General features: G+C 38.6%; 1 protein-coding gene across 1 annotated transcript; it reads right to left on the bottom strand.

Annotated features, from left to right (window-relative positions):
- Nucleotides 1–255: 255 nt before the first annotated feature.
- LOC139742259 (uncharacterized) lies at nucleotides 256–27,272 on the bottom strand. The gene is made up of 10 exons (XM_071652837.1): nucleotides 27,124–27,272; nucleotides 18,501–18,532; nucleotides 17,491–17,584; nucleotides 16,763–16,860; nucleotides 10,343–10,430; nucleotides 6,021–6,083; nucleotides 5,261–5,345; nucleotides 4,223–4,434; nucleotides 3,304–3,714; nucleotides 256–2,468 (listed from the first exon to the last, which is right to left on the bottom strand). The coding sequence occupies exons 1-10, from the start codon at nucleotides 27,185–27,187 to the stop codon at nucleotides 1,426–1,428; spliced, it is 2,190 nt and encodes a 729-aa protein (XP_071508938.1). The 5' UTR covers nucleotides 27,188–27,272; the 3' UTR covers nucleotides 256–1,425.
- Between the last annotated feature and the right edge of the window lie 541 nt (nucleotides 27,273–27,813).

Genomic DNA, 27,813 nt, shown 5'->3' with positions numbered 1-27,813 from the left:
GGATAATCACTGCCTGGCAGAACATGCATAAATATGTAGTAAGTTTCAAGATAACTTGAGCCACTTCTGAGATATGGAGGAAAAAGTTAGTTCAGCACTTTCCCTTGATCTTTGACCTTTTGACCTTTGAGGCAAACCCCCCCCCCCCAAAAAAAAAAAAAAAGAGAAAAAGAAAATTTCCAGATAATCTAGGTTATACATGCATACACCAAGTGCAAAAAAAAAAAATGCTGCCATTACATAAATACATGTATGAGGGAAATAGTAAAAATTTGAAGCGTTGCACTTGACCTTTGACCAATGACCTTTGACCCTATGAAGCCTAGATTCTCTAGATAATAACTGCCAGTCAGTATATGTATATATACTATGTTCCATGAAGATACCTTGAACAATTTCCAAGGTACGGAGAAAAAAAGCGAAGTTTTAATATTTTAACTTGACCTTTTGACCTTTGACCTCATGACCCAAAACTTTCACCAGAGAATCTAATTGGGTAATACATGTATACACTAAGTTTCAAGAAAATAAGGCATTGTATAGATATGGAGGAAATAGTGAAATTTTACGTATTTGATCTTGACCTTTTGACCTTTGACCTTGACCATGTGCACCCAAAAGTTGATAGGCACAACTTCACCCCCTAATACACATACATGCCAAGTTTCATTAGGATACCTTAAAAGGTTTTGATAGTTACCCTGTCCACAAAATTTATTACGGACGGACGGAAGGACGGATGGACGGACGGACGGACAGACAACCCGAAAACATAATGCCTCCGGCACCACTTCGTGGCGGAGGCATAAAAATACTGAGAAGTGTTACACTCTTTACTGCAAATACATATGAAGTGATTTTATCACAAAAGAAATGCAATTTATTGAAACGGTCTGAGATTCTAATTTGCTGATGCCTCACAAATACATGTACATGTGACCATTCCATTGCAAAGACATCATTGGAGCTATTGATTCCAATGTGAAAAAACAGGGTTGAAAATGCTTTGCCACAAACCACAGCAAAACCATGCATCTTTTACATTTAGTGCTTGTTTTACCTGATGATGATAGATCAGATATGTGATGTTACATGTCAATATCAGTAATATCCACTGCATATCTCTTTAACACAGAATCTAGACATCAAGACCTATTTTTATACATGTTGTTTGTTACATGAAATAATTTACATATATTTACATTTACACTGTGCCATCCCATCCAACATGAAATGCCATTAAGAAACAGGATCTATTCAAATTCTGTTTCATCTGATCAGTAGCTGCTTTCGCATCACTGATCTATAACACAGCCACTGTCACGTGCTTGTCAATTTTAGTACAAAAGAGAGACCCAATTGGCAAATCTGTTCTGTCTATGTTGCCAGAGATTACACCAAACAAAATAAATGCATAAAAAAGGTCTACATAAGTTCTCCCATTTCTTTCATAAACTGATCGTAGGCATCATCCTTTGTGGCTGCCTGTACGGCAGGACTTGGTTTCATTGCTGGCGCAACATTGGGTTCTTCTGCACCTGCCAACTTGAGTCCCTTCGTCTTGCCCTTGGCATCTCTCTTCACACGCAGTGACGTTGGCATAAACCGTGTAACATCTGCTGCTAGGTTCCTGATCTGAGGCTTGGCTTCGATGGTCGCAGAGGATTTGATCTCTGCTGTCTCTTCTGCCTTTGTTGGAAGGCGCCTGATCATGGGAGCAGCAGAGAAAACATTGGGGTTCTCCAGGCGAGGCATCCCAGGACGCAATGGAGGGGCTATGGGGAGACGAGGAGGGGGCAGCATGCCTGGAGGCAAAGGCAGACGAGGAGGTGGTGCTCCACGGAGAAGTGGTGGGACACCTGGAGGAGGTCCTGGTGGGGGTGCAGGGGGGCGACCTGCTCGAGGGCCGGGGGGAATCAGACGGGGTGGAGGAGGAGGTGGACGAAGTGGAGGAGGTCTGGCAAAGTTGGGAGGCACCCCAGCTGGCAGTGGTAAGCCTGGGGGAAATCCTGGGGGCGCTGTGGGTGGAGGCCCTGGTGGTGGACCAGCTGGTGGTCCACGGGGGGCTACAGGGGGTACCACTCCAGCTTGGGCAGTAATTCCCACAGCAGTGGGGAGTGGCAGGACAGATGCAGCTGTTGCCTTGGCAGCAACAGCAGCCTGCCTCAGGTCTTCTAGCTGGGCATCAACAATTCTTTCCTCCTCATTCCTCTCCTCAACCTCCTCTTCCCCGTGGTCATCCTCTTCCTCCTCATCCTCATGAGCTCTCCTGTGTCTTGGTGGCTCCTCCTCTTCCTCCTCCTCTTCTTCCTCCTCCTCCTCAGCAGCTGTACTGACAGGAATCTGCTGTCCTGCCATAGCCAACATCCTGGCTTGGAGGGGCGTCATTCCAGGAGGAAGCTTCTGGCTCAGCTTGGTGTCTGTCACCCCTGCACCGTCATCATCAGCAAAGCGGACTGAACGCTTCTCTGCAATAGCAATAAAAGAACACTGGTGAGAGTGCACTTCGTTTTAAACACTGATCTCACAAGAAGTAAATCTAGGCCCTGTGCAAAATGAGTGGCAATGCCAGTGTCATTCAGTTTGTACCCAATCAATTCATCTTCGCATGTAACATGGGCTTCATTTGATTGGAAACAGAGCAGAGATGACCGGTATTTGGTAAGATACCTCACGAGTTTACCTGTAAATATCTTGAACTGCACTGAGATGGGCCCCATTACATATGATACAAAGTTGAAATTGATGTAAGGCCTGAATGCGACAACAGTCACACCAGAGATTGACTTTGTTCCTTCATCTTGAAGCAAAGAACAGTGAGTATGTAAATGCTCATGTGTAAAATGCTTCCCTATCTCGGGTTCAAAACTGTCTTTAGGAATGACTTGGTGGCATGAAATTACTGGATGGCATGAAATGACTGTAATGTTTGAAGCATTTTTCCACTAAGATGTCTTTAGCCTATCACACACTTAGTCATCACTCTTTTACCAATAGCTTAGAATATGCTTCCACAATCGAACGAAACACAAGCTAGTGAGATGAACCATTATTTTCATACTTCATAACAGTGCATGGAAAACAGCACTTTGCACAATTGAATAGAAGAGAGCCCTCTTACTTGTTCCCTGTCATTGAAGAGTAACTTGACTGAAGTACAGTGCATGTGTTTACTATCATTACAAAGCTATCAAGAACTCTTGCATGACAGGCTCCACTGGATTGGAAAGGGTTTGTTAACCATTTTTGCTCTTATTGGGATGCAGAAACATTTGAACTTAGCAAAGAGATATGATTTCTCACCTCTCCTGTCCCTGTCCCTGTCCCTGTCCCTGTCCCTGTCCCTGTCTCTGTCTCTGTCTCTGTCTCTGTACGAGTCCTCCTCATCACTACTGGAGCGTCTCCTTCGACTTCTCCTCCTCCGGTAGTCATCATCGTCATCATCATCATCATCACTATGACGTCTCCTCATCATTTCTGATCGTCCCATCTCCTCCTCTTCCTCCTCTGCCCGCCTCTGATCTCTTTCCCGTTCTTCTCTCATGCTGTCTTCACTATCGCTGTCATCCCTTCTGCCTCTCTCTGCCCCCTCTTTGTCCTGCTCATCTTCCATGTCACTCTCGTCCGTCTCCATATCGTCTGAATCTTCTTCCTTCTCTTCATTCTGGCCTTCCTCCATCTCCTCATTCTCCTCATCTGAAGAGTTGTCCATCCCTATTGGGCAAATGACAAACATGTCAAGTAGAGGTAACAAGTGCCACAACACCAGGGTCTACAGTACAAATTTATACTATACAGCTCTGGAAAGTAAAAACCTTGCCTAAGGCACTAGACACTCGGAATGAGGGTAGCTGAGACCCTTGGTAATGAGGATCACATCAATTCACTTTAACTCCATACAGTTTCAAAGATTTCATATAACATTCTTTTATAAGTATATGTATGCTTGGAAAGTCAATATTTACGTGTATGCACAAGGCTTGTCAAAAGTGATCCTCTGAATATGTATATCATAGCCAAAGAAAATTGCATTTAAAGGAGATTAAAAGGACATGAGATATATATTCGATACAACATAACAGAAGTTCCATCTAAAGCATGAAAACCAAAACAGAATATAACAAGACAAAGTGCAATCAGAAGATGTCATTAATATCAATGTTATAATAGTCCATTGTTCCTAAAGCTTTCCTCTGGCATTCGGAAGGAAAAGTGGTCTCACCTTCTGCCCTAAGTCTCTGCTCCATATCATGGGCTGCTGCCAGGTGAGGTGGCAGACCCATGGGGGGCCCCGGGGGAGGAACAGCCACCCCAGGAGGCAATCCCGGAGGAGGGCCTGGAGGTTTCTTACCATTGGGAAGACAGTAGGGCCATGTCAGGGTAGGCATCGTGGGCTGAAGGTGTGCCATGAATGGAGGGGGCATAAGAGGAGGCCTGTGGACAGAGAAATTACATCAGTTGTAATATCAGGTTAAATGGTATACTACCCATGCACTGTGCATGCCTTGATATTACATGGCTACACGTAAGAGCAGATAGTGGACTGTGCGCCATAGAGATTTTGTCCAAGATGATGAATGCGAGTGATATACTAACAGCCAATCACTTTTAGGCATACTTAGTTGTTGCCATGGTACCTGGTTTGAAAGCAAGTTGCAATATGTAGGTTATGTACCAGTATTATGTCTTTCATGGTAGGGTGCTGATGGTCTCAGTTGTACTGACATGATTACACAAGAAATATTCTCTTGTGAAATCACCATGGAAATCAAACTGATAATAAGTGCAATATATGTTAGGGTTTTGTTTTGTTTTGTTTTGTTTTGTTTTCACCAGGCATTCAATTGCTTACTCTCTTGGGGGAGTCTGTGCCTTTGAATGTTTTTAAAACAGATAGCGTCATACAAATGCTGTGGATCATCATCATCATCATCATATGTCTCATGCAGAAATAGAAGTCCTTCAAAACTATCTAAAAAGTCTCATTTGCAAGGAGCACTTGAGTTCTTGCTTGATGTTTGTAGAACACACAAATAACATTTTAGCACCTTGGTGGGCTTTTATCTGTTGCTTTTTGTGAACTTATTGAATTGATGTGAGTAAGGGTCACTTTGCCTGGTTGATGACACTTAACCCGTTGAAGACTAGTCCCAAGTATGCTTGTGCAGGTGTCCATGGGAAATGCATGTTATAGTAAAATCAGCTCGTCCTCAATGGGTTATCAATCATGGTACCTTTATATGAAGATACATGTCCTTACCCATAAGATGAGCTCTTTTTCAAGATGGATGGGGGTTGAGCCCCAGGGAGGGGAATGTCCTGGGGGAGGGGTATTGCAGACATGGCTGAAACATGAAATAGACGACAATGACATCAAAAGCAAAGAGAGAGATAGTAAACATATGAACTGTATTCAAGGTAAATTTTACAGGAATCATCACCGTGATGTATGCCTTACTACACATGATTTCGATGCCTCTGAAATCATGTGGATAATGGAAATCACTGTCACGATGTGTACAATTCCTCACTCAAAGCACAAACAATGTATTTCAGTACATAAGTGAATTTATGGTTTCCGACACAAAAAAGGCATGTTGCATTTTCAGTAGATGATAGGAAATATGCAGCAATTTCAGAGATATGATTTTCAAATGTGTGAAATACAAAAGTCATGCAAGAAAACATATAAACATCTTTTTTATTAATAAAATTGATATAATGACTGCCAAACTAACATATATCTCACACAACAAAATGTTTGAAGAACAGATCCTATGGTTAGCATGAACTAGAGATTATCTGACTGATCTGTGTCAAACATGCCACTAAACACCATAGCTGTCTTTTTGGTTTTGAATAGTACATGTAGGTTTCATAAACCCTTCCTACATATGACTGGTATGAACTAATGACTTTGTATAAAGGGTGGAACACTGTTACACAATTTTGATTTTCAAGTGGTGCTATATCACTACGATACTGTTGTTGCAATAATGACAAGGATGATATATTCTCACCATTGGGAGCCTCAGGAAGCGGGATGGAATCCACACTAACTTGTCTGGCATCTCGAATGGCCTCTGTAGAAAAGCAAGAATAATCAACTCATTCAACTCTCCTGATGTCACATGTGATGGTCTCAAATGCAAAACCAATGAAAACAGACACATTCATTGTACAAGAAAATAGAGTTGCACAAAAATGGCACAAACAGTGAAGACAAAAGGTCAATAGCACAACCAGGGTATGCAATTGTGTAACAGGGCAAAAATGAAAAAACTTGGTGAAAATGCTTTTTTTGTTGTTTGTTGTAGCTGAGTGTTCAAATTTTCATTTCATGTAAAGAAAGAGTCAAAATTTTGCATTAAACTGCGCATAAATTAGCATTTAAATTAGGGGTGTCGAATTACATTGAAATGACTAATATATTGGAAAAATTCATTAAAAAAAAGGAGAATGTTTTTTTCATCTCATATTGCTGTCAGATATTCCTGATAAATATCCCTTTCATTCACCACCAGCACATAGCCATGACATATCACAAAATATGAATAAATTTCATATTTTCACATCTCGAAATGGATGATCAATTTTGTAGGCATTATTTTGAATTCAAATAAAACCACTTTTACATATTTTATCATATTTCACTTTTGCCAAAGGGTGAAGACGCGAAACTTTCAGGAATAGGTAACAGACATATAGTGGCCATTATTACAAATTTTTATGAGATTAGGGCTGGTACTTTGGAAGATATGATATTTTCCATCAAAAAATTATCTGTACAGTTTGACCTTGAATGTGCGCACAGTGTTTGGATCAATTCTCATATTTGTAAACACAGATAGAAGAATGAATGTGAGATTTATGATGACTTGAGTTGATATCTAAGCTGTGACACTCAAACAATGACATATTAAGCCAAAATACCATGTTTTTGCTTATGATATCTTTAGAAATTGAACAAGCATTGAAATATGAACACTGAACACTTATCATATGACCTTCATGCAGTATAACATGGGCTTGTATTGCACTTTTTTATGCTCAGCAATTTGTAAAAATATAAAAAAATAAGTTCCTATTGCTCAAATTTGCTAAAATTTTCACACAATAGATTTCTACATATGTACAATTCATGGTTAAAAAAACAAGGATATTCAATAAGGAGAAAAGATTCTTTAAAGTAGTCAAATTAGGATACACCTCACTGAAAATACTGAAAAACGGCTGCACTTAATTTGCTCAGCATTTGAAAATGGCTCAAAACTCAAAACTGGCTGAACATTTATTGGCAAACAGCGCACTATATTGTAGTGTGTCTTCAGTACTTTCAGGAAAAGCAGAAAAATAAGCTGTTTCTCCATGTATAGCTGTACAGCATGGGTTAAAAGGTCACAATGTCACAAAAATAAGCCAGCATTACACTCCTACCAGGATGGGACTTCAGACCTTATAACTTTCTCCAGCTGAAAGAACCACTGTTTTTTATTGCATGCAAGCAATGCCAATAAAAAATCCATTAATTTCATACCAAACACATAGGGGTAGACTTAAAATATGGACCTCAAATCTTGATTTTACGTAAGTTGTAAAACGCTTTTTTTGACGCATTACGTGGGTTTGGGGGGACTTTTTGGTAATTAATCTTTAATAATTAACAGTAAATGAGAATAAATTAGCTATTGTCTTACCACATGTGATTACTGATGTCTTAGCATGCTGCATGTGAATTCTTAAGTCAGTTGGTGCATTCTTTTAGAAGTTACAATTTTTTAAAGTGAGAAAGTCATGATTGCATACCCTGATTGTGCTTATCACCAAAAGGCAATGGTCAACACAAGAAGAACTTTCAGAGCACCTTGGTTAATACTGTTTATTACTGTATAAGCTGTTACTTTCCCAAGGGAATTATTTTTTTTTTGTGAATTACAGTTGGACTGCAAATTTAACAACACATGAAAATGTTGCCATGTGCAAGGATAACAGTGCATTTATGACAGCGTTGGTGTCAATTCATGAAAACATCTCGTGAAAATGTCTGTGACCTCCTCATTCGCAAAAATATCTGTACAAGAAAATGACAGCTTACAGTATCATACATTACTACAGCTGACGTGCAATTTATATACGCTTTGACTTTTCACAAGAAAAATTCACCTTAATACAATTGATATTCTTGGTTTCATTTCAAATAAGGCCACTATGAAAAGTAACATCAAGGTACACCAAAGTTGGTAACCATAATAAAAATTTCCTTCAACATCCTTGCAAACTTATCTTCAACATGTGAAATTCTTCTTCTTCTTAGTAGGAGTCAAGCAAACAGGGTTACAGACTTTGGTCATGCAGATTGTTGTGCATGTAAAATAAAAACTTGATAGCCTCACATATTTGGATGAGTGCTTAGATTTATTACTACTTGATATCAACTCAAATATAAGTAACGTCAGGATTGCACCATTTTATTTTTGCTCTAAAACAGTTTTATTTAATATATTATCTTCGTCTGCAAATGTTTGTGTATTCTTGTGTCTTTGTATCTTGTATTGTAGTACTGTATTATATTTCTTTGCATATTGTACTTAACCACCTATAGGCAGGTGATATCCTAAGAATTTATGATCTATGACAAAATATGTTATAAACTAGAAATGTCGCTATGGCGACTGGTATGCCTCCGCCATAATGCATGATTCTCCTAATAGGTCTAGATACAGTTGAACCTCTCGTATCCGGACAAGTCGGGACCGGGGCTCATCCGGATAAGGGATTTGGCCGGATACGGGAGACTCAATGCTTTAAACATGTACATATACATACACATGTACTGATGTAGCCCATTGTAGTACCACATGTAGTAATGTGTATACTGCAACCTTTTCATTGTTACATTTGGGGATGTTTCGGGATGTTGAAATGTCTGAAGGTAAGCAATTTGGAAGGAAATTTGATGCAATGTATGTCAATCATATTGGAAGTAATATGTAATTCATGTGTGTTTGGGTAGGAGTTCTCAAGGAGTTGGGAATCCCTCTTTCTTCCCGTAATTATTTAAAAAAAAATCACGGCGAGATTGCGTCCGGATAATAGAGAGATCCGGATAAAGGGAGGCCGGATAATAGAGGTTCAACTGTAGTACATGTGGACAATGTGTGATTACATTTTCACAAAATTGGCCAAATATAAAAATGACAAGTTTGTCACAAATGTGTTGAATGTTCACCTTCCTTGACCTAGGTTTAATTGGATGAATAGGAGAGTATGTATTTGGGGATTTAAGGACTTTAACTTGACTTTGACCCATTCATACGTTTATGCATTGAGTAATTTTCAAGGTATGGAGAAAAAGTGCAATTTCTGTATTGAATAGTAAATTGTTACCATTTTCATCTGGCCTTTGACCCTAGAATTCATAAGATAATCACTGTCAGGCAGAACATGCATAAATATGTAGTAAATTTCAAGATAACTTGAGCCACTTCCGAGATATGGAGGAAAAGTTAGTTCAGCACTTTCACTTGATTTTTGACCTTTTGACCTTTGAGGCAAAAAAAAAAAGAAAAAAAAAAATTCCCAGAAATCTCTATTAGGATTTACAAGCATACACCAAGTGTAAAAAATAATCCTGCTGGCAATGCATAAACATGAGGGAAATAGTAAAATTTTGAAGTGTTGCCCTTGACCTTTGACCCCATGAACCCTAAATTGTCTAGATAATCACTGCCAGTCAGTACATGTATACATATATACTATGTTCCACGAAGATGCCTTGAACAATTTCCAAGGTATGGAGAAAAAAGTGAAGTTTTAATATTTCTACTTGACCTTTTGACCTTTGACCTCATGACCCCAAACTTTTCACCAGAGAATCTGAATTGGGTAACACATGTATACACTAAGTTTCAAGAAAATATCTTCAGGCACTGCATAGATATGGTGGAAATAGTGAAATTTTATGTATTTGACCTTGACCTTTTGACCTTTGACCTTGAACATGTGCACCCAAAAGTTGACACAACTTCACCCCCTAATACACATACATGCCAAGTTCCATTGGGATACCTCAAAAGGTGTTTTTAGTTATGCTGTCCACAAAATTCATTACGGACGGATGGAAGGACGGACGGACAGACGGATGGACAACCCGAAAACATAATGCCTCCGCCACCACTTCGTGGCGGAGGCATAAAAAAAAAGAAAACAAATATGGATCTAAGTTTCTTCATAAATTCTAAGAGGGATGAGATCCTTCATTCATGAGGCAAACACACGACAGAAAAGTGTTGGGCTTTCACATTGTGAACAGTGCATGCAGGTGCTTCAAGAAATCACTCACCGTATGTCTTGACCTTCTCTGAACGTCTCTTCTCATACTGTTTCTCCGCCTTCTTGAACTCACTGTACCGCTCTGAATCCTCGCGACTCTGCACAGATTCAGAATAAAACAATACTAATCCACCAAGAAACCTTGTTGCATCACACCCACATTTCCTATCACAAGGGTACTGGGAGCAGATGATGGAATGAGAGGGTTGTAAATCTTCCCATTCTATCTTTGCAATTATTGAGACTAGGATTGTGTTTTCATGCATTCCATTCCATCTACACCTACTGTAATTTCCCACTTCTGACACAGCTGTATGTGTGCAAACAAATGAATGCTGAATATTACAGCAAATTTCTCACACAGTACATTCTGGGAAACACTAGGTTGATAATCTATGCTGAAAACAGCTCTGAATTCTCATCCACCTATACAAAAACAGATTGTAAAAGAAGAAACAAAACAAAACAAAAAGCAAAAAAACCCTTCATGCAAATGTAAGTTGCAGTGGAATATGAGGTAAACAAAAGTTGCCAATGTTACCAGCTTCTTTAATATGAGACAAAAAATTGCACCATTACATGCTCCTTTATTTCTCAATCTGTTCGTAAAGGCAGATTTGCACCTTAACATGCCTAAGAAACTACTTAAATCAAATTACATAATGGCTTGATTATAGTTACTCAACAATACATCTCATTCTTAGTCCATGGGCCAGGCCAGATATTGGTACCATCTGAGGTGGCAAAACCTTTTTGGTGTCATTTTGTTTGTCGGGCATAGATATGCTTATCAAGCTATGATAGCATTTCCAAATGAGTAGCTTAGTCATAGTAAATGAATTTTTAACCAATTTGGTCTTGTTGTTATATCCCTATACTTCTGAATCGAAACTAACCGCTATACAAAGAAGAGCACTGTCTTCTGTATGTTCCATAGAGCTGTAAAATGCAGCTCTATGGTATGTTCACAGGTGTTCTATTGTAAACGCGGTGCGCTTAGTCTTTATTCAAGGCAGCGAAGGAAATATCCAAAGATTATGATGTCCACAGCGCTTAGTCTTTATTCTAGACGGCGAAGGAAATATCCAAAGCGTATGATACAGTGTATATACTTTTATCTAAAAACAACAACAACAACAAAAGCAATTCCAGGTGAATTTTGCGGTATCTTTCAATTATCTATCATTTTCCCGCGAAAACGCTACGGTGAAAACGCTGATACCACGCCAATGTCGCTTTATTTCCCTCCAACAATATAAGATAATGCAAAAACAATGTATCGGTACACTACGATACATTATAATGAATGATATTGTAAATGAACAGAGTGATTTTTGTTTAAAACTGATGTATTTGTTGATAGGGTATAACCGGAGGGCCAAACCCCAAAAAGTCGCTTACTTAACGAGTGAGTTGCACTCTCTCTACAAACTAAGTAGACCATGCTTATTTTCAAGTTTTTATTGTAACAAACAACATTCCACTGGTCTACCTCAAAAAATTTGTTGCGAAAGCCTCCAAATCCAAGATGGCGTCCAAGATGGCCGCCATATTTACTGAATTTGTTATTTGAAAGATAGAATTTGATTGAAACATCAGATTTCAACAAATTTGATGTCATATGAAAGAGAATGAAATTTTCTACAAGTTGATACCATTTTTATGGGTTATTGTGATAACTGGTTTGATATTTTAAGGAAAAAACACTCATTTTTTGATATTTTTCTGAAAAAAGAAAAATCATGAAAATGCTTGATTCATCATAAATCAGAGAAAGACTGAAGGATTATCTTGAAACATCTCAAGAATTTTGTTTGACATATAATTAATAGTTGGAGAAAATTAGGGGTCAGTACCATTTTTGGTTCAGGAGTTATAATGTCTCAAACTTGAAAACTCACTATGTAAAAATGGCCACTTTAGTTGTGACAAGACTTTGTTGGTCGTAAAAAAAGCCTGCGCGCGCCAAGACTACTACACGCACCACTGGGACTGGCGCTTGTAGCAGTGCCAGTGGTGCGTGTTGTAGTCTTGGCAAACGCAGACTTTTTCTTTGACAAACAAGGGTTTGTGCCTGCAAACTAACTTTTCATACCAAGTGGTAGCTCAGGTGAAGCTGATTGCTATTATTTCAAAATAGATTGTTCTGAAGCAGATGAGATGAAGCAAAAAATATCTTTCAAATAGAGGTAGAAGCTTGAAATAACCTTGCTATAGAAAGTTTAAAACACAATTTGGATCAATCACTCAAAAAATTCAAGATTGCAGGCCATCAAAGTTGACATCTGTGTATTGCGCCAAAGTAAATGTATCATTTCGATTTTTATACAATTTTGTCTGTTTTGGTGTCTATTTATATGGCTTTTATATATTCTGAACATTTTAATGCTATTTCAAACCATCTTAGGTTTTTATGGAGACATTTTTCAGAATGCACCATGAATATTTCTCTAAAAAGTTCCAAAAAATTAAATTAAAAATGTTTATGAAAACCATGCAGAAATTAAAATCTTTCCCATATAATCAATATTTGGAGGTCAGTATTGTATTTGGTTCAGGAGTTATAATGTCTCAAACTTGAAATCCCATTTTACATAATATGTATTTGCACGCATCTGTTCCCAAAGACGTCACAGAGGGTCAAATCCAAGATCGTGCTTACTTTTCGAGTTCCACTCTCTCTATAAACAAAACCATACATAATATTAAGCATACTAAGCAATGTTCCGTAAGTACACCTCAGTAGATTTGTTGCAAAAACCTCCAAAGTACAGATGCGGTCCAATAGGGCCGCCATTTTTATTGAATTTAACATTTCAAACATAAAATTTGATAGAGACATTGGATTGCAACAAATTTGATGTCATATGAAGGAGAGCAAAACTTCCTAAAAGTTGATACCACTTTAGCTGTGTATTGTGATAAATTGGGGTGGGGGGGGGGGGGTTGTTTGCTTCTCTCTTTTTTTTGGGGGGGGGGGGAATCCATATTTTCATATTCTTTTGAAAAACGGAAGAAATGAAAAAAATGCATGATTTAGTATTTATCAAAGAAGAACTGAAGAATTATTTTGAAACCTACGATTGAGATTGAGATTTACTGAGATTGAGACATAATTCATATTTCTGGAATTACAGGCAATATCATACACTGTTGACAAGTTAACATCTAAAACTTGAAAAAAATTATATTCATGCATTATAAATTTTGCATACAATGTGTTTACATGGTCACATATAATACTGTAATGGTCTAGTGACTTGCAAGTACCTGCATGCAAACTAACTTTTCATACCAAGTGGTAGGTGACGCTGGTCGCTATTACTGTAGCATTTCATCATAGTAGATTGTTCTGAGGCAGATAAGATTGAACAGAAAGTATTTTACAAAAAGAGATGGAAGCTTGGAATTTGGCACAAATTTTTCCAATATGTAATAATTAGCGATAAAAACAGTATCCACACAAAATTCAAGATGGCGGTAATTAATCGAGGTTGTCTTTCAAGGCATTATTTACCATTAGTGCACGTAAAACGAAAAGCCAGCTTTTATCAAACTAGTTCTAAACTGTGAGTTAGGGATAGAACACCTAATGTACAAACTTAAATCAGTATATTTAATGCTAAATATTGTTAGATGTACTAAATAGATCTGATAAGAATGTTTTTCTTTATATAATTCAAATTCAAATTCAAATTTAAATTCAAATACTAAATTGTTAACAGTTATCATGGTTATGGTTTCTTGAAAAGAAATGGTGATATCTCCGTATGTTTTAGGCTTTATTATGATTTTTTTACATGGTAGAATGTTTTGTAATACAACTAACCTGCACATATAAATCAAATGTGATATCTCTCCCAATGGCAAACAATACCTTAAGTGTGTTGCGTCAAAGTTAAATCTCAACTTATAACTTATAATTTGATACATCCTATTCTATACATCCGAACGATATTGTACTAGTGTAAACTATATTGAGGGTCTTTTTTTGGGGGGGGGGGGGTGGAGCTCATTCCAGTGTTTGGGTAAGGCCCAATCTTTGATAAAAAAAGAAATGCTTCTGTATCAAAGATACTATATGCTTTTTTACTTGTATGTTACTCTGCTGTTGTAGAAAAGTGAATGATGATGGTATATGTGTAATAATGTCTGATCCGTAGATGTCCTTGAAAGCCCTTCTGATCCGAACCCCCCTCCCCCCCCCAAAAAAAAAAAAAAAAAAAAAATCCGACATGGCGGCAATTTCTCAACTTTGCTCTTAAATGTGTTGTGCGAAATTACTTTTCAGTATATTGTTCGAATAAAATTTTCCAAATTGATTACTCGTGCTGTATATTCACATTTACAAATAAGCATGCTGAAACTGTATTTACTGTTATCAGATTTTTCTTACATTGTTTTTGGGCTGATTTCATGTGGGTTATAGTGTCACAATTGATCTGAACTTATGCCATTGGTAGATGCTTTCCCATATTAGATATCAGGATCACTCGAGAGTGAAAATGTGCATTTTCATTTTATTTTAGAGTGACCTCGGGGATCACTCGAAGAGTGACGAGTGATCCCTATTCAAAGGCAGGGCTCGACACCAACGTTGGTCCGGTGGCCCGGGGCCACCAAAAACGCACGTCGGGCCACCAAAATGTCAGAAATGAAGAATTCGGGCTACCAAAAAAGGTCAGATATTTGCCTTTGGGCCACCAAAAATAAAAGTTAGTGTGGAGCCCTGCCTAAGGTCACTCTAAAATGAGTGAAAATGAACATTTTCACTCAAAAGTCACTCCAATTTCACTCTAAATTTACCGTTTTCTGTTATTCACTCCTCACATCAAAAGTAAAAACTTCCACTCGATTTGTTTTTTCTTTTTCGGAGAGTAGAATATCACTGGTTTTAAAAATGTGTCCATAAAAACCTAAGACGGTTTAAGATATCACAACAGACAAAATTGTATCAAAATCGAAATAATACATTTAATTTGGCGCAATACACTATGCCAACTTTGATGGCTGTCATCTTGATTTTTTTTTTGAGCGGTTGATCTAAATTGTGTCTTAAACTATCTATAACAAGATTGGTGCCAAGTTTCAAGATATTACCTCTATTTGAAATTTTGTTTGCTTCATCTCATCTGCTTCAGAACAATCTACTTTGAAATAATAGCGATCAGTATCACCTGAGCTACCACTTGATATGAAAAGTTAGTTTGCAGGCACAAACCCTTGTTTGTCAAAGAAAAAGTCTGCATTTGCCAAGACTACTACACGCACTACTGGCGCTGCTACCAGCGCCAGTGCCAGTGGTGCGTGTAGTAGTCTTGGCGCGCGCAGACTTTTTTATGACCAACAAGGTCTTGGTCACAACTAAAGTGGCCATTCTTACGTAGTGAGTTTTCAAGTTTGAGACATTATAACTCCTGAACCAAAAATGGTACTGACCCCTAATTTTCTCCGAATATTAATTATATGTCAAACAAAAATCTTGAAACGTTTCAAGATAATCCATCAGTCTTTCTCTGATTTATGCTGAATCAAGCATTTTCATGATTTTCCTTTTTTCAGAAAAATATCAAAAAATGAGTGTTTTTTCCTTAAAATCTCAATCCAGTTATCACAATAACCCACAAAAATGGTATCAACTTGTAAAAAATTTCATTCTCTTTCATATGACATCACATTTGTTGAAATTTGATGTTTCTATCAAATTCTATCATTTAAATAACACATTCAGTAAATATGGCGGCCATCTTGGACGCCATCTTGGATTTGGAGGCTTTCGCAACAAATTTTTTGAGGTAGACCAGTGGAATGTTGTTTGTTACAATAAAAACTTGAAAATAAGCATGGTCTACTTAGTTTGTAGAGAGAGTGCAACTCGACCTCTGTTTTCAGCTTTTGGCCCCCCGGTTAGTAGTATAAAAACAGTATAGATAATCCCTTTTATGAGGAACTTTAGATATGATAACGGTACATTGGTCTAGATAAAGACTAAGCGCACCGCGTGACAGCTGTGGACATCATAACCCTTTGGATATTCCCTTCGCTGCCTTGAATAAAGACTAAGCGCACCGCGTTTACAACAGAACACCTGTGGACATACAGAAGGCAGTGCTCTTCTTTGTATAGCGGTTTAGTTTCGATTCAGAAGTATAGGGATATAAAAACGAGACCAAATTGGTTAAAAATTCATTTATTATGACTAAGCTACTCATTTGGAAATGCTATCATAGCTTGATAAGCATATCTATGCCCGACAAACAAACTGACACCAAAAAGGTTGTGCCACCTCAGATGGTACCAACAACCCATTTTTCGGGTCTTGCCCATGGACTATCTGTTGGCATGATGTCAAATGGTTACATTCTTAGTTCTACAAACTCTGTGGTATCATGAAAATTACATTACCTTGTTCAAGATATTCTTTACTTACATAAAGCTTGAGGACTCTGTCAAATGTCTCCTTTATCTTCTTCCTCTTGTCCTTGATGACCTTTTCATTGAGATCTGTGTTGACCTCTGGATTCAATTCTACAAAGAGAAAGAGCAAAACAATTATAAATCGGCATAAATCATGCTTGCTGGTAAACATGATTCAAGGGAGCCACCTTAATCTTTTCCAAAATATCAGAAAAAATAACCACACTAAAAGCAACTACTTCTGGTACTTCTGCCACTTTAATTTTGCACTGAGAAAACATGCCTTCAGTGTGTACACTCTTACTCCAAGAACACTCATCTACAAACATCAAGACATTAAAACTTAACTTGCAGTCCTCATTCAAAGATAAGACTACCATCTCCCAACAGAAAAATGAAATGACTCTGTGCACATTTTACCTGTCATTTGGTGACAGCTATTCCAGAGGTAATATTGAATGACTCACCAGCATTAACAAACACCTCTACATAGACATATATTTCTAAAAAGAGATCAGATAGAACAAATACTAAAAACTTCTAACTGCAAAATTGTTGAGAAAATTCACTCAGATAGAGACCTTTGTGACCGCTGATGTCCTGCAATCATATGTGCGTGTAGACATAGTGGGACTTCTGATTGTATGTACAGAATCTAGCAGCATGGTTTTATTTGGAGTTTGATTGCTCTTTTGTTTGCTTTTTTTTTGCTGGCTTTGTTTTATCTTATTTTCTTCTCACCTAATTCATCAAGAGCCTCCAAGTCTTGCAGCAATCCAAGTGGGTCTTTATTCTTCAGTACAGCTGCTCTCACAGCCATACGCTGCTTTTTGTTCTGTGAGACAATTTAGGAAAAATGACACATTAACCCGTTGAGGACGAGTCCCGAGTATACTCGGGTAGGTGTCTATGGGAAATGCGTGTTGTAGTAAAATCAGTCCGTCCTCTACGGGTTAACATTCATCAAAACACACATACCATTTGGTATACAGGCATACACTCATGCCCATTACCTTGTTGCACCTTTTTTTTTTTCATGTCACGTAAATCTTTTGAATTCAGTTCAACAAATTTAATTTCCAATCAACAGAATAAACATGTATATCATACTTTCCTAACAGATATCTGATCCACATGGCAAAATAAATGATTCTACACATTATGATCTTTATAAACACTACTGTAAAAGTGGATATTTTCATGCGACTAATTTTTTGCGCTTGGCAGGGTAAGAAGAATTTCGCGTGTTTTTAATTCTGCGGAATCAATACATCAACTACTGGAACAGATGGCACGCAAAAACAATCGCGTGCTTTTATTGTCCCGCCAGCGTCTGGTTGCGCGAAATGCGCAAAAATTTCCACTTTTCTTCCACTTCTATTGTACATGTAAATACTGGTATATAACTTCCTTGGCTATCTACAACTAATGTCACTTGCTTTGTAGTGTTTTACCTTCAATTGGTATGAGTACCATATGAATCCTATATTGTTAAATTGAATCTAAAGATGTCCTGAAAAGGGGGAAAAAAGTACCTTATGAATGAAACAAAAGGACTTGCCACTCATGAAGATGCAGCTTCACAACCACATTAGAGGCACAGATGGCAAAATTTTCATCACACATCCCATTCAGCTCATTCAACAATTGGACTGACTTGCAGCTTTAACTATTCATTGTTTTCACAAGACAGAACTGATTTTAAAGGCACTACACATGTATGATTGTTAATTACTTGGTAATGTCTTTACCTTTTTCAACTCTCTTTTCCTGGCCTCCTTTCCTGCAAAAACAAGGAAGAATTATAGAAATGAAATACTGTTGGCACAATTTTAAAATGCAATATTATACACCATCTATATACAAGGTATATATCTTCGTAAAGAGGAGAAGAGTAAAGTAAAACACTGCATGTACATCCACCAGATCAATGGAAAATTAGTTTAAGACACCTTACATGTTTTTGCCAAATCATTATTGAGAAATAATCTGCCAATCAAAAAGCTTCATAAAGCATGATCTTCACTACAAATATCTTTTAGACAAAGATCTTGATAATGACATAGTGTAAGATAAGCTGGGGAGGGGCAAAAGTTTTTAGAGGTAACTAGAATTATCACTGAAGGTGATTAATACCCCCGCCCCTAGTGTCGCTTTATAGTATGTGATGTCATGAGGGCAATGACGTTAATACCAAGTTTGTGCACTTGTCGAATTGGAAACAGAATAATTTTAGTTTACTGTACAATTACAGAGTTGACACTGAGTTCCACAAGGTTTTGGTAAAAAGTGTGGTTACCATGGCAATACATTGTATGCTACAAACACAAGGGACATTTTGCATAACTACACTTAAAGACCATCATACACACCAAATTTGACCTTCATAGCTTAAATGGTTTATTTTGATACAAAAATGAGTGGTTACCATGGCAACACATTTTCCTTAAAATAACACATTGGTGTCTTGCAAAACTACACTTCTAGATCATGATACATACTAAATTTGACTTTAATTGCTTGAATGATGGAAAAGTTATTCGATCTGCAAGGTTTTGGTAAAATTGTGGTTACCATGGTAACGGTTTGTGTGACAAACACAAAAATTATGTGTTCCACATCTATACCTCAGGGCCATAATGCCTACCAAATTTGGTTTCAATTGCTTGAAAATTGTGGAAGAAGTTCACTCCACAGGATTAAAAAAAAAACCAAACATGTGGTTACCATGGCAATGCATTGTCCGATACAAATACAAAGGACATTTTGGAAAACTTCACTTAAAGAGCATCATACACACCAAATTTCACCTTCATAGATTAAATAGTTCAATTTGATACAAAAATGAGTGGTTACCATGGCAACACATTTTTCTTATATTAACACATTGGTGTCTTGCATAACTACACCTCCCGATCATCATACATACTAAATTTGACCTTAATTGCTTGAATGATGTGGAAGTTATTCAATCCACAAGGTTTTGGTAAAATTATGGTTACCATGGCAACGCTTTGTCCGACAAACACAAAAATTATGTGTTTCACATCTATGCCTCAAGGCCATAATGCCTACCAAATTTGATTTCAATTGCTTCAAAACTGTGGAAGTTGTTCACTCCACAAGATTTCGAAGAAAACATGCGGTTACCATGGCAACGCTTTGTCAAGTACACACATTAAGAGTGTCTTGCATAACTACACCTATAGATCATCATAGATCATCATAGATACCAATTTTGAAATTGATTGCTTAAATACTATGGAAGTTATTCAATCCACAAGGTTTTGGTAAAATTATGGTTACCATGGCAACGCATTGACCGAAAAACACAAAAAACATGTCTTGCACATCTATACCTCAATATCATAATTTACCCTAAGTTTCATTTAAATTGCTTCAAAACTGTAGAAGGAGTTCGCGACGCAAGATTTTGCAACAGACCGACTGACCGCCCGACCGCCCGCCCGACTGCCCGCCCGACCAACATCACGGTGATTCCTACATACCCCCTTCACACTATGTGTGGCGGGGGTATAATGAAAAGTGAAAGTAAGATTTGAAAACATGATCTGCTCTGCAACTAACTTGGAGCAGGAGCAATCCTGGGTCTGCCATGCAGTTACATAGGATTTAGCAAATACCTGGTATTCATGGCCTTACAAGTAAATTGAACCAAAACTAAAACCATTATCATAATTTATACACTTTTGTTATTTCCTATGTAATTCTCTTATTTTTGCAGGGAGTGGGGGTTTTCAACATTAATTTACTGAAAAGACACCATATTTGAAAGTATTTATTCTCAAGTCACCATCAAACTTATTCGATAAGAATACACTCAATGATTAAGAAAATTACAGAAACACAAAAACACCGAGATGTATGAACTCCAGAGAATGATCAGATGACCATGATAATCAAACAGAATCAGAAAGAAAGCTGTGTTACAACTGCTCGAGGGAATATTTCGTCAAGACTCATAACTCAAGATACATTCAGAGTTCCACCACTGCTCCTGCTGAGATTGGTACTTGGCTGGTTTGGCAAACAAGCTCCTTTCCTCAGCCACATCAGGGAATAATTTTCCTTCTCTAAATTGAATAGCAATTTTTGTCGATGGACATACATTTTCAACAAAATGGTATACAAGTCTATGTAATGAAACTGCTATGCAAATTATATTTTGTATAGCAGTCATACCAAAATGCATAGCAAATTGCTATGCGATACCAGGAAAATTATTCCCTGCACATAAAGGGCACAGCTTACAATGAGTAAAGAGTAGATATGTGCTATCTGCCAGATGTGAGCTGACGAAATAAAAAGTTAAAATTGAATGTAAGCATGGAGTATGCAACATGACGGGGCATAAAATTCACATTCAACTTGTGAACAACCATATTCATGAGATAAAAATGTAGGGTATCACTTTATATGTTAAAGGTGCATGGTCCCGGTGTTTTAGTCAAATGCGTATGCAGGCGCACGGCGCAAGTTTCCTATAGAGACCTATGCTATGGACTCCTCTTTAGCGCTTACGCTGTGGCCCACTTCCCCGAGTCCGAAGAATTCCGATTCATTGTAGTCAGTAGTCCGATCACAGTTCGGCTCATGATTCGGCTGAGGGGGATGACAGCTTTAGCAAACCTCTTTTGTGATGTCATGATAACAAAGCACGTATCGTCTGTTGAGAATGAGAAGGGCTTTAAGTCTTCTCGAACACTATGGGTTTTATCATTATCATTCTCAACCGACGATATGCACGCACCCTGGCATTACTACAGACTGTGCGATGCGCAGAGAAGACAACGAAGGCAACGTTACTTAGCAACACCTACGCACTTTACTCTTGATGACAGCTCAACTTCAGTAATCTTCGTATCAATGCTGACGGTGATTGGCAGTATCATCAACGGCGCCCTCTACACTACCGGGACTGTGCACCTTTAATACAGTGCACTCCCGTTACAACGAACAAGGTTATAACAAAATTTTGTTATAACAAAGTAAAACTTCTGGTCCCAAAATTATCCCCATTAAAGTCTATGGTACAAAATTCGCTTATAATGAACACGGTTATAGCGAAATTTTCCTTATAACGAAGTCTTTTCTGAGTGCCAATGACAAACAAAAACAAAAGAAATGTGCTCAGTTATAACGAAATGCGGATCGCTTTCGAAAATATGTAGCGGAACAAGCATTTAGCGTCTTTGCATGGGCGAACGCTTCACATCACTGTGTGTTTGCTCCGTGTGTCACGCACAGTTTCCTACGGGAACTTGCGTTATTGTAATACAATAATCTGAAATTAAATAAGGTTTTGTTCTGAAGGTTCTTTATTACAAAACACACAGAATCTGATACACCTAATGTAACGGACACAAATGTCCGTTAGTTTGGAAATGAGGGTTTGTTATTACGAACATTTTGGCGTTATTCCAAAGGTTTGTCATTAATAAGTTTCGTTAATCCGACAATGAAATATGGTTCTCATTACGACGGTTCGTTAGTCCGATAATGATAGGAATTCTAAACGTTCGTCAATCGGAACAAAAAAAAAAAGAAGTTTTGTTAATCCAAAAGTGAAAAAGGCGAGTCCACTAACAAAACTTAGGAATTACAAACCTTATAATCGTCTTAAGATAACCAAACCTTCGAAAAGACTAACCTTTCTCATATCTTTTTTTTTTTTTGGGGGGGGGAATTAACAAACCTTCTTCGGAATAACGAACCTTATTTCATTTTTGAATCATAAAACCTTCGGAACAACGAACCTTTCGAATAGTGAACCTTTCTCATTTTTTTGATTTACAAACCTTTGGAATGACGAATCTCATTTCATTTTCCGATCAACGAACCTTCGGAAAACGAACAATAAATTATGAACTTTAGGAATAACGAAGCTTCGGAAGAGCAAAGCTTCAGATGAACAAACCTTCGGAATCCCAGGAATGGCGAAACTTCAAAATAAGGCGCCTTCGGAGTCACAAACTTTAGTAAGAAACAAACCTTTGGAATAGTGAACTGTAACCGAATCCTAAACCATCATTTTCTATACATGTGTGACAATACAAACAACTTTATGCTCTCTTTTGAATGTAATATTTCAATGAAATTAAAAAGGTACCATCCCATTTCACATAGCTTTCCAGTGTATGATGAGTACTCAACAAACAGAATATGACATTTTATGCGCGGTTTCCTCGTTTTTGTTTTAATGTATTGTTCGGTTCTAACGAAATTTCGTTATAACGAAAGAAAACTCACGGTCCCGAGCATTTCGTTATAACGGGAGTGCACTGTACTAGTAATACAGCCCATGAAACAATCCATCATCAGACTACAGTGATCCACTTTTATCACGGATCAAGGCCTTTCTCTCTGATGTGTTCAGCATGAGGTCGTCGATGGCTTTTAAAAAGTCTGACTGGACACATGTACTGAGCGGCATACCTCAAGGGAACATGCTCGGCCAAACATTCTTTGTGTTGTACAATCTGCTGAACGTTATCTCTAGCTCGTAGTTGTATGCTGATGATGCCATGATCTACACAAGAGTATCACATATTGACTCCTGCTGATCTTTACAAGAAGACTTGACTGGCACAAAGAAATGGTCACTAACATGGCAACTCAGTTACTCCCTCTGCCTGAACTCTCCGAAGTGTAGAACTTTTCATACTGGAAATAACAATATGACCTGCTCAATCCTACTCTATGGAGAATCATATGCTACACTAGAACATATGTCAACTGTGAAAAGGATCTTGGTGTTTTAATTGACAGTGACCTCAATCTTCATCAACACATCTCAGCATCTATTCAGAAAACTAACCAAATGTTGGGTCTTATTAAATGTGCATTTGTGAATGTCAAACCAGACATTTTCCTGCATGCCAATGTACAAGGCTTTTGGTTCTACCACATTTGGAATACTGCAGTGTTGTATGAAGTCCCAGGTTCATAACTGATGATCATGGAAGGACTGAAGCTGTTCTGCGCAGAGCGATAAAACTGCTCCCTGGATTCAGCACCTTATCTTACAGTGAAAGACTCATGAAGCTCAACCTTTACTCCTTGCATGACCACAGGGAAAGAGGGGGGAGGGGACATGACCAAGCAGTGGAATTCAGGTCTTCAAAATACTGCATGGTAGATGTAGAATCAATCCACAATCCTTCTTTGTGTCATCTTGGTATTAAGGAGCAAGAGGCCACCCTTCAAATTATTCACCACTCACTGTTCGTTCAACGTCCACAGAAACTTTTTCAGCAAAAGGGTCGTTCAGTCATGGAAAATTTTGCCCACATCACTTGTAACACCCACCAGTATAAAACTCTTTCAAACATGGCTTACACACTTTTGGTCAGATAAACATTTTGGCCAGATAACCATTTTGGAATTGTCCAACATCATCGGTCACACACAATGCACCTGTTTATAGTAGGGTGTCTGGAGCATTTTTACAACTTTTGAAATTCCATAAAAGGTGGATTATTAACTATTTCATATGAAAGAGAATTATGTCAGTAACATATATTTCAAATTTCATGGTGAAATTATTATCTTATCTCGAGAAATCTACCTTTCAAATCACTGCAATATTACACCTTCTTTTGACAAGCATGCACAAAAATGTGTCCAAATCATGTTTGCAAACAACGCCAATATGTAGCATTCACGTGCAGATTTCCAGCGACCGGTTAATGAGTGTACAGTGGTTTGCTAAAACGCGTAACCAGCGCAGAAGCCACTCCCCTCATGTCATCATACTTTGTGTGTGCTGTGTGTATACGTACTGTACGTGCCCGCGCTACTACACAATCCCAACATTGCAAGCCCTGGTGGTGCGGTGCGCTCAGCGTTGTTTATGAATACGTACAGTAGCATGCATTAAAGGTGCATGGTCCCGGTGTTTTAGTCAAGTGCGTACGCGGGCGCACGGCGCAAGTTTCCTATAGAGACCTACGCTATCGACTCCTCTTTGGCGCTTACGCTTTGGCCCACTTCTCGGAGTCCGAAGATGTCCGATTCACTGTAGTCAGTGGTCCGATCACAGTTCGGCTCATGATTCGGCTGAGGGGGAAGACAGCTTTAGCAAACTTCTTTTGTGATGTCATAATAAGAAGCACATATGCACGCACCCTGGCATTACTACAGACTGCGCGATGCGCAGAGAAGACAACGAAGGCAACGTTACTTAGCAACACCTACGCACTTTACTCTTGATGACAGCTCAACTTCGGTAATCCCCGGTGTCCTAGGGTGACGCGGACCCCGGTGTCCTAGGGTGACGCGGACCCCGGTGTCCTAGCGTGACGCGGACTCCTGGGTTATGCAATTCACTGTGACATAGACTCTTATCCACCTATAAACCTTCTATGGCTTTCATTTTACGCATATGGCGCTTCAATTGCCTGAAAAACAGTCAAAACTAGAAGTTTGAGGTTGACTTGTACTGGGGTGAAACTTCAATTGCTGAGACTGCACCTATTATGCAAAGCAATACAAGGCAGACGACTTGGAAGAAAGTCAGAGCCTTTCGAAGGCTCTGAAGAAAGTATGTAAGTAGCGCCATCTACGACGAGCATAGTACAGTTGATGCATTGTATATCTGCCAAGAATTACCTCTGCCTCGCAACTCATCTGCAGCACGATCGTGAGCGCACTGGGCTCAGATACTCATGATAGTGAGTTCGAGTCCCAGACCTGTCAGGTTCAGTAAATGTTTTCTCCATCTATAATGTCATGTTTATCATTACAGGTCCATGCAGGAAGTCAGTTGGAAATGGCGATCGTCAAATGGAGAGACAGAAAGAACAAAGAAGGAGAAGGAGGAAAGAGAGGGAAGAGAGAAGAAGGGAGACATGTGAGAGGAGAGAAAACATTTTTCAACGTTTTTTAAAATGTATTTTAGTAATGACCCCCCCCCCCCCAAAAAAAAAAAAATACCATGCCCTATTTTTTACTCAATTCAACCCCCATCAAAATATCGCCCTCATTTAGAATGTGAACCTAGACTCTAGAGCTGTTACCACGCAATTTTAGCGGGGGGTAGGAAGCCTACATATCGAACACATTGAGCGGGGGGACATCAACTGCGACAGTTTTCGCATCAAGATCGAGGAGTTGTACATAACGATGCCGTTTCGGCACTATATTTCCTTAATTTTTCAACAAAAACTACTAGGAATACTTACATGGGTCGATTAAACCTAAATGATTCATTTCGGCGACTGTTTGATGCATTTCATTGCTTATGATGCAGAAAATGTTGTCTTATAAGGCGAATATTTTCAGCTCATCGATGCTCACTAAAACTCACAATCACTTGCACATGCGCACAGCATGTATGCAGTGCAGTGCATTGACAGCTGTATTGCTCGCTACATGATGCATATTCATTTCACCTTATATGCACCGTGCGATGATGCATTATTCATATCCTTGAGCGTCCGTAACGTTGACGTCATTGTTCACGCATGCGTAGATGCATACTAGCCTATAATACCGTAAAACATGATATATTCGCGGCACGAAATTTTCGCGAATTGGAGCCGACGGCCTTTTTCGTGGCAAGAAATTTTCGCAAATTGCCTCTTGCGTTCAATGCATATAGTGTAGATAAGAAATTTCGCGTGCATTTTAATTTCGCGAATCTTGGCGCTCGCGAAGTTCGCGAAATTAAAATGCACGCAAACATTTCTCGTTTTACAGTAAGTAAAATGGATATGGGAGCAAGTCTCTCCACTACTGACTAGGGCAGGCCGCTTATTACTCCTAAAAAATGTGGAAAATCTTGCAGTTTCCAGATAAATGGGTGAGAAAAACCAAATCGAAAAGGTAATGTATATTTCATTCTTTATTGTCACTGTGTTTATGATAGAAATTTAGCCGTGCTTTATTTGTGAAGTCGCCGTGAATGTGGCAATGGAGTTATTCGTGATTTTTGCTCCCGCTCAGCTGCGAGGTAGCCGCCAGGACCGCGCCTTGCGGCGCGGTCTCCGGGGCTACGGGGACATAAAGGAACGAGCTCTTCTCTTTCCCCTGATGGAATTCTTTTAATTTAGATCAGATCCCCACTAGAATCAGTACCTATTCTAACGCATCTACACCACAACTCAATAGATTCTAGACGTCTAACCATCTAACACTAAATCTAGGCAATCTGTAATCTAGCTACGCTAGTCCGTAGTATAGACTTTTTTAGTCGCACATTGTAAATTTACGCGACTATTGTTGGTTTAAGATTTAAACTCACACAAATACACATACATGGGGCTGGAAGCGACAGAACACGTATTGCTGATTAGGCCCTACTTTAAAATCGATGTGGAAGAAACAAGAGGACAACCATACAGTCAAACTCACGTGCTTGATCTGTTGGATTCATGTATTTCCCACTCTTGGTGGTGTTGATAGAACGCCTCCCCATTTTGGAAGAATTTCAGTCCTACTACCTCAGCATAAACGGTCAACTATCAGTATACTACAGCACCACATACACGTATTCGGCATGTAGCACGCGATGCTCGCTTCTGGATCGCACGCACGCGCATCGCATCGCAGGTCCTTATACTATGGGTCAATTGACGAAAACTAATACTAGTAATGCAAACTGATGCAAACTAATGCAAACTGATGCGAACTGACGCAAACTAATGCAAACTCAATGCAAACTCAATGCAAACTACTAATTAATGCAAACTAACGCAAATTACTAATTAATGCAAACTAATACAAACCGCTAGTGGTGAAAATTAGGGTGAATTACAGCGTGGACATTTTAAGAACAGCAACAAAGAGATAAAGAACAGAGATTAAGATTGCAGTTTCATTAACTGTCGTAGTTAGTTGTTTGGAAAAGCTGCTGTAATGAACGGTTTTATAGTTCTAAGTAGAAAAACCAGATATTCATATTGGGGCTGAATCCTGGCTTGACCCATCCATCAAATCAGTAGAGATTTTCCCATCCTACCTCCAGATCTAGTAGTGGAGGGGTTGAAGACACCCCCACCACAGGAATTCCCGCGTGGTTGGGGTGTCTTCATCGGGATAAAA

Source organism: Diadema antillarum, unplaced genomic scaffold, assembly GCF_040938485.1.
Source record: "Diadema antillarum isolate AM-2024a unplaced genomic scaffold, OU_Dant_1.0 seq00000992_RagTag, whole genome shotgun sequence".
Taxonomy (NCBI): domain Eukaryota; kingdom Metazoa; phylum Echinodermata; class Echinoidea; order Diadematoida; family Diadematidae; genus Diadema; species Diadema antillarum.
The sequence above is the reverse complement of the archived record's forward strand: the minus strand, read 5'-3'. Positions and strand labels throughout refer to the sequence as shown.

Coding starts and splice junctions, on each gene's coding strand:
- LOC139742259 (XM_071652837.1), bottom strand. CDS start 27,187: ATGGGGAGGCGTTCTATCAACACCACCAAGAGTGGGAAATACATGAAT. Junction 4,435..5,260: donor AAAAAGAGCTCATCTTATGG/GTAAGGACATGT, acceptor CTCTGTCCACAG/GCCTCCTCTTATGCCCCCTC. Junction 3,715..4,222: donor GCAGAGACTTAGGGCAGAAG/GTGAGACCACTT, acceptor TTTGCCCAATAG/GGATGGACAACTCTTCAGAT.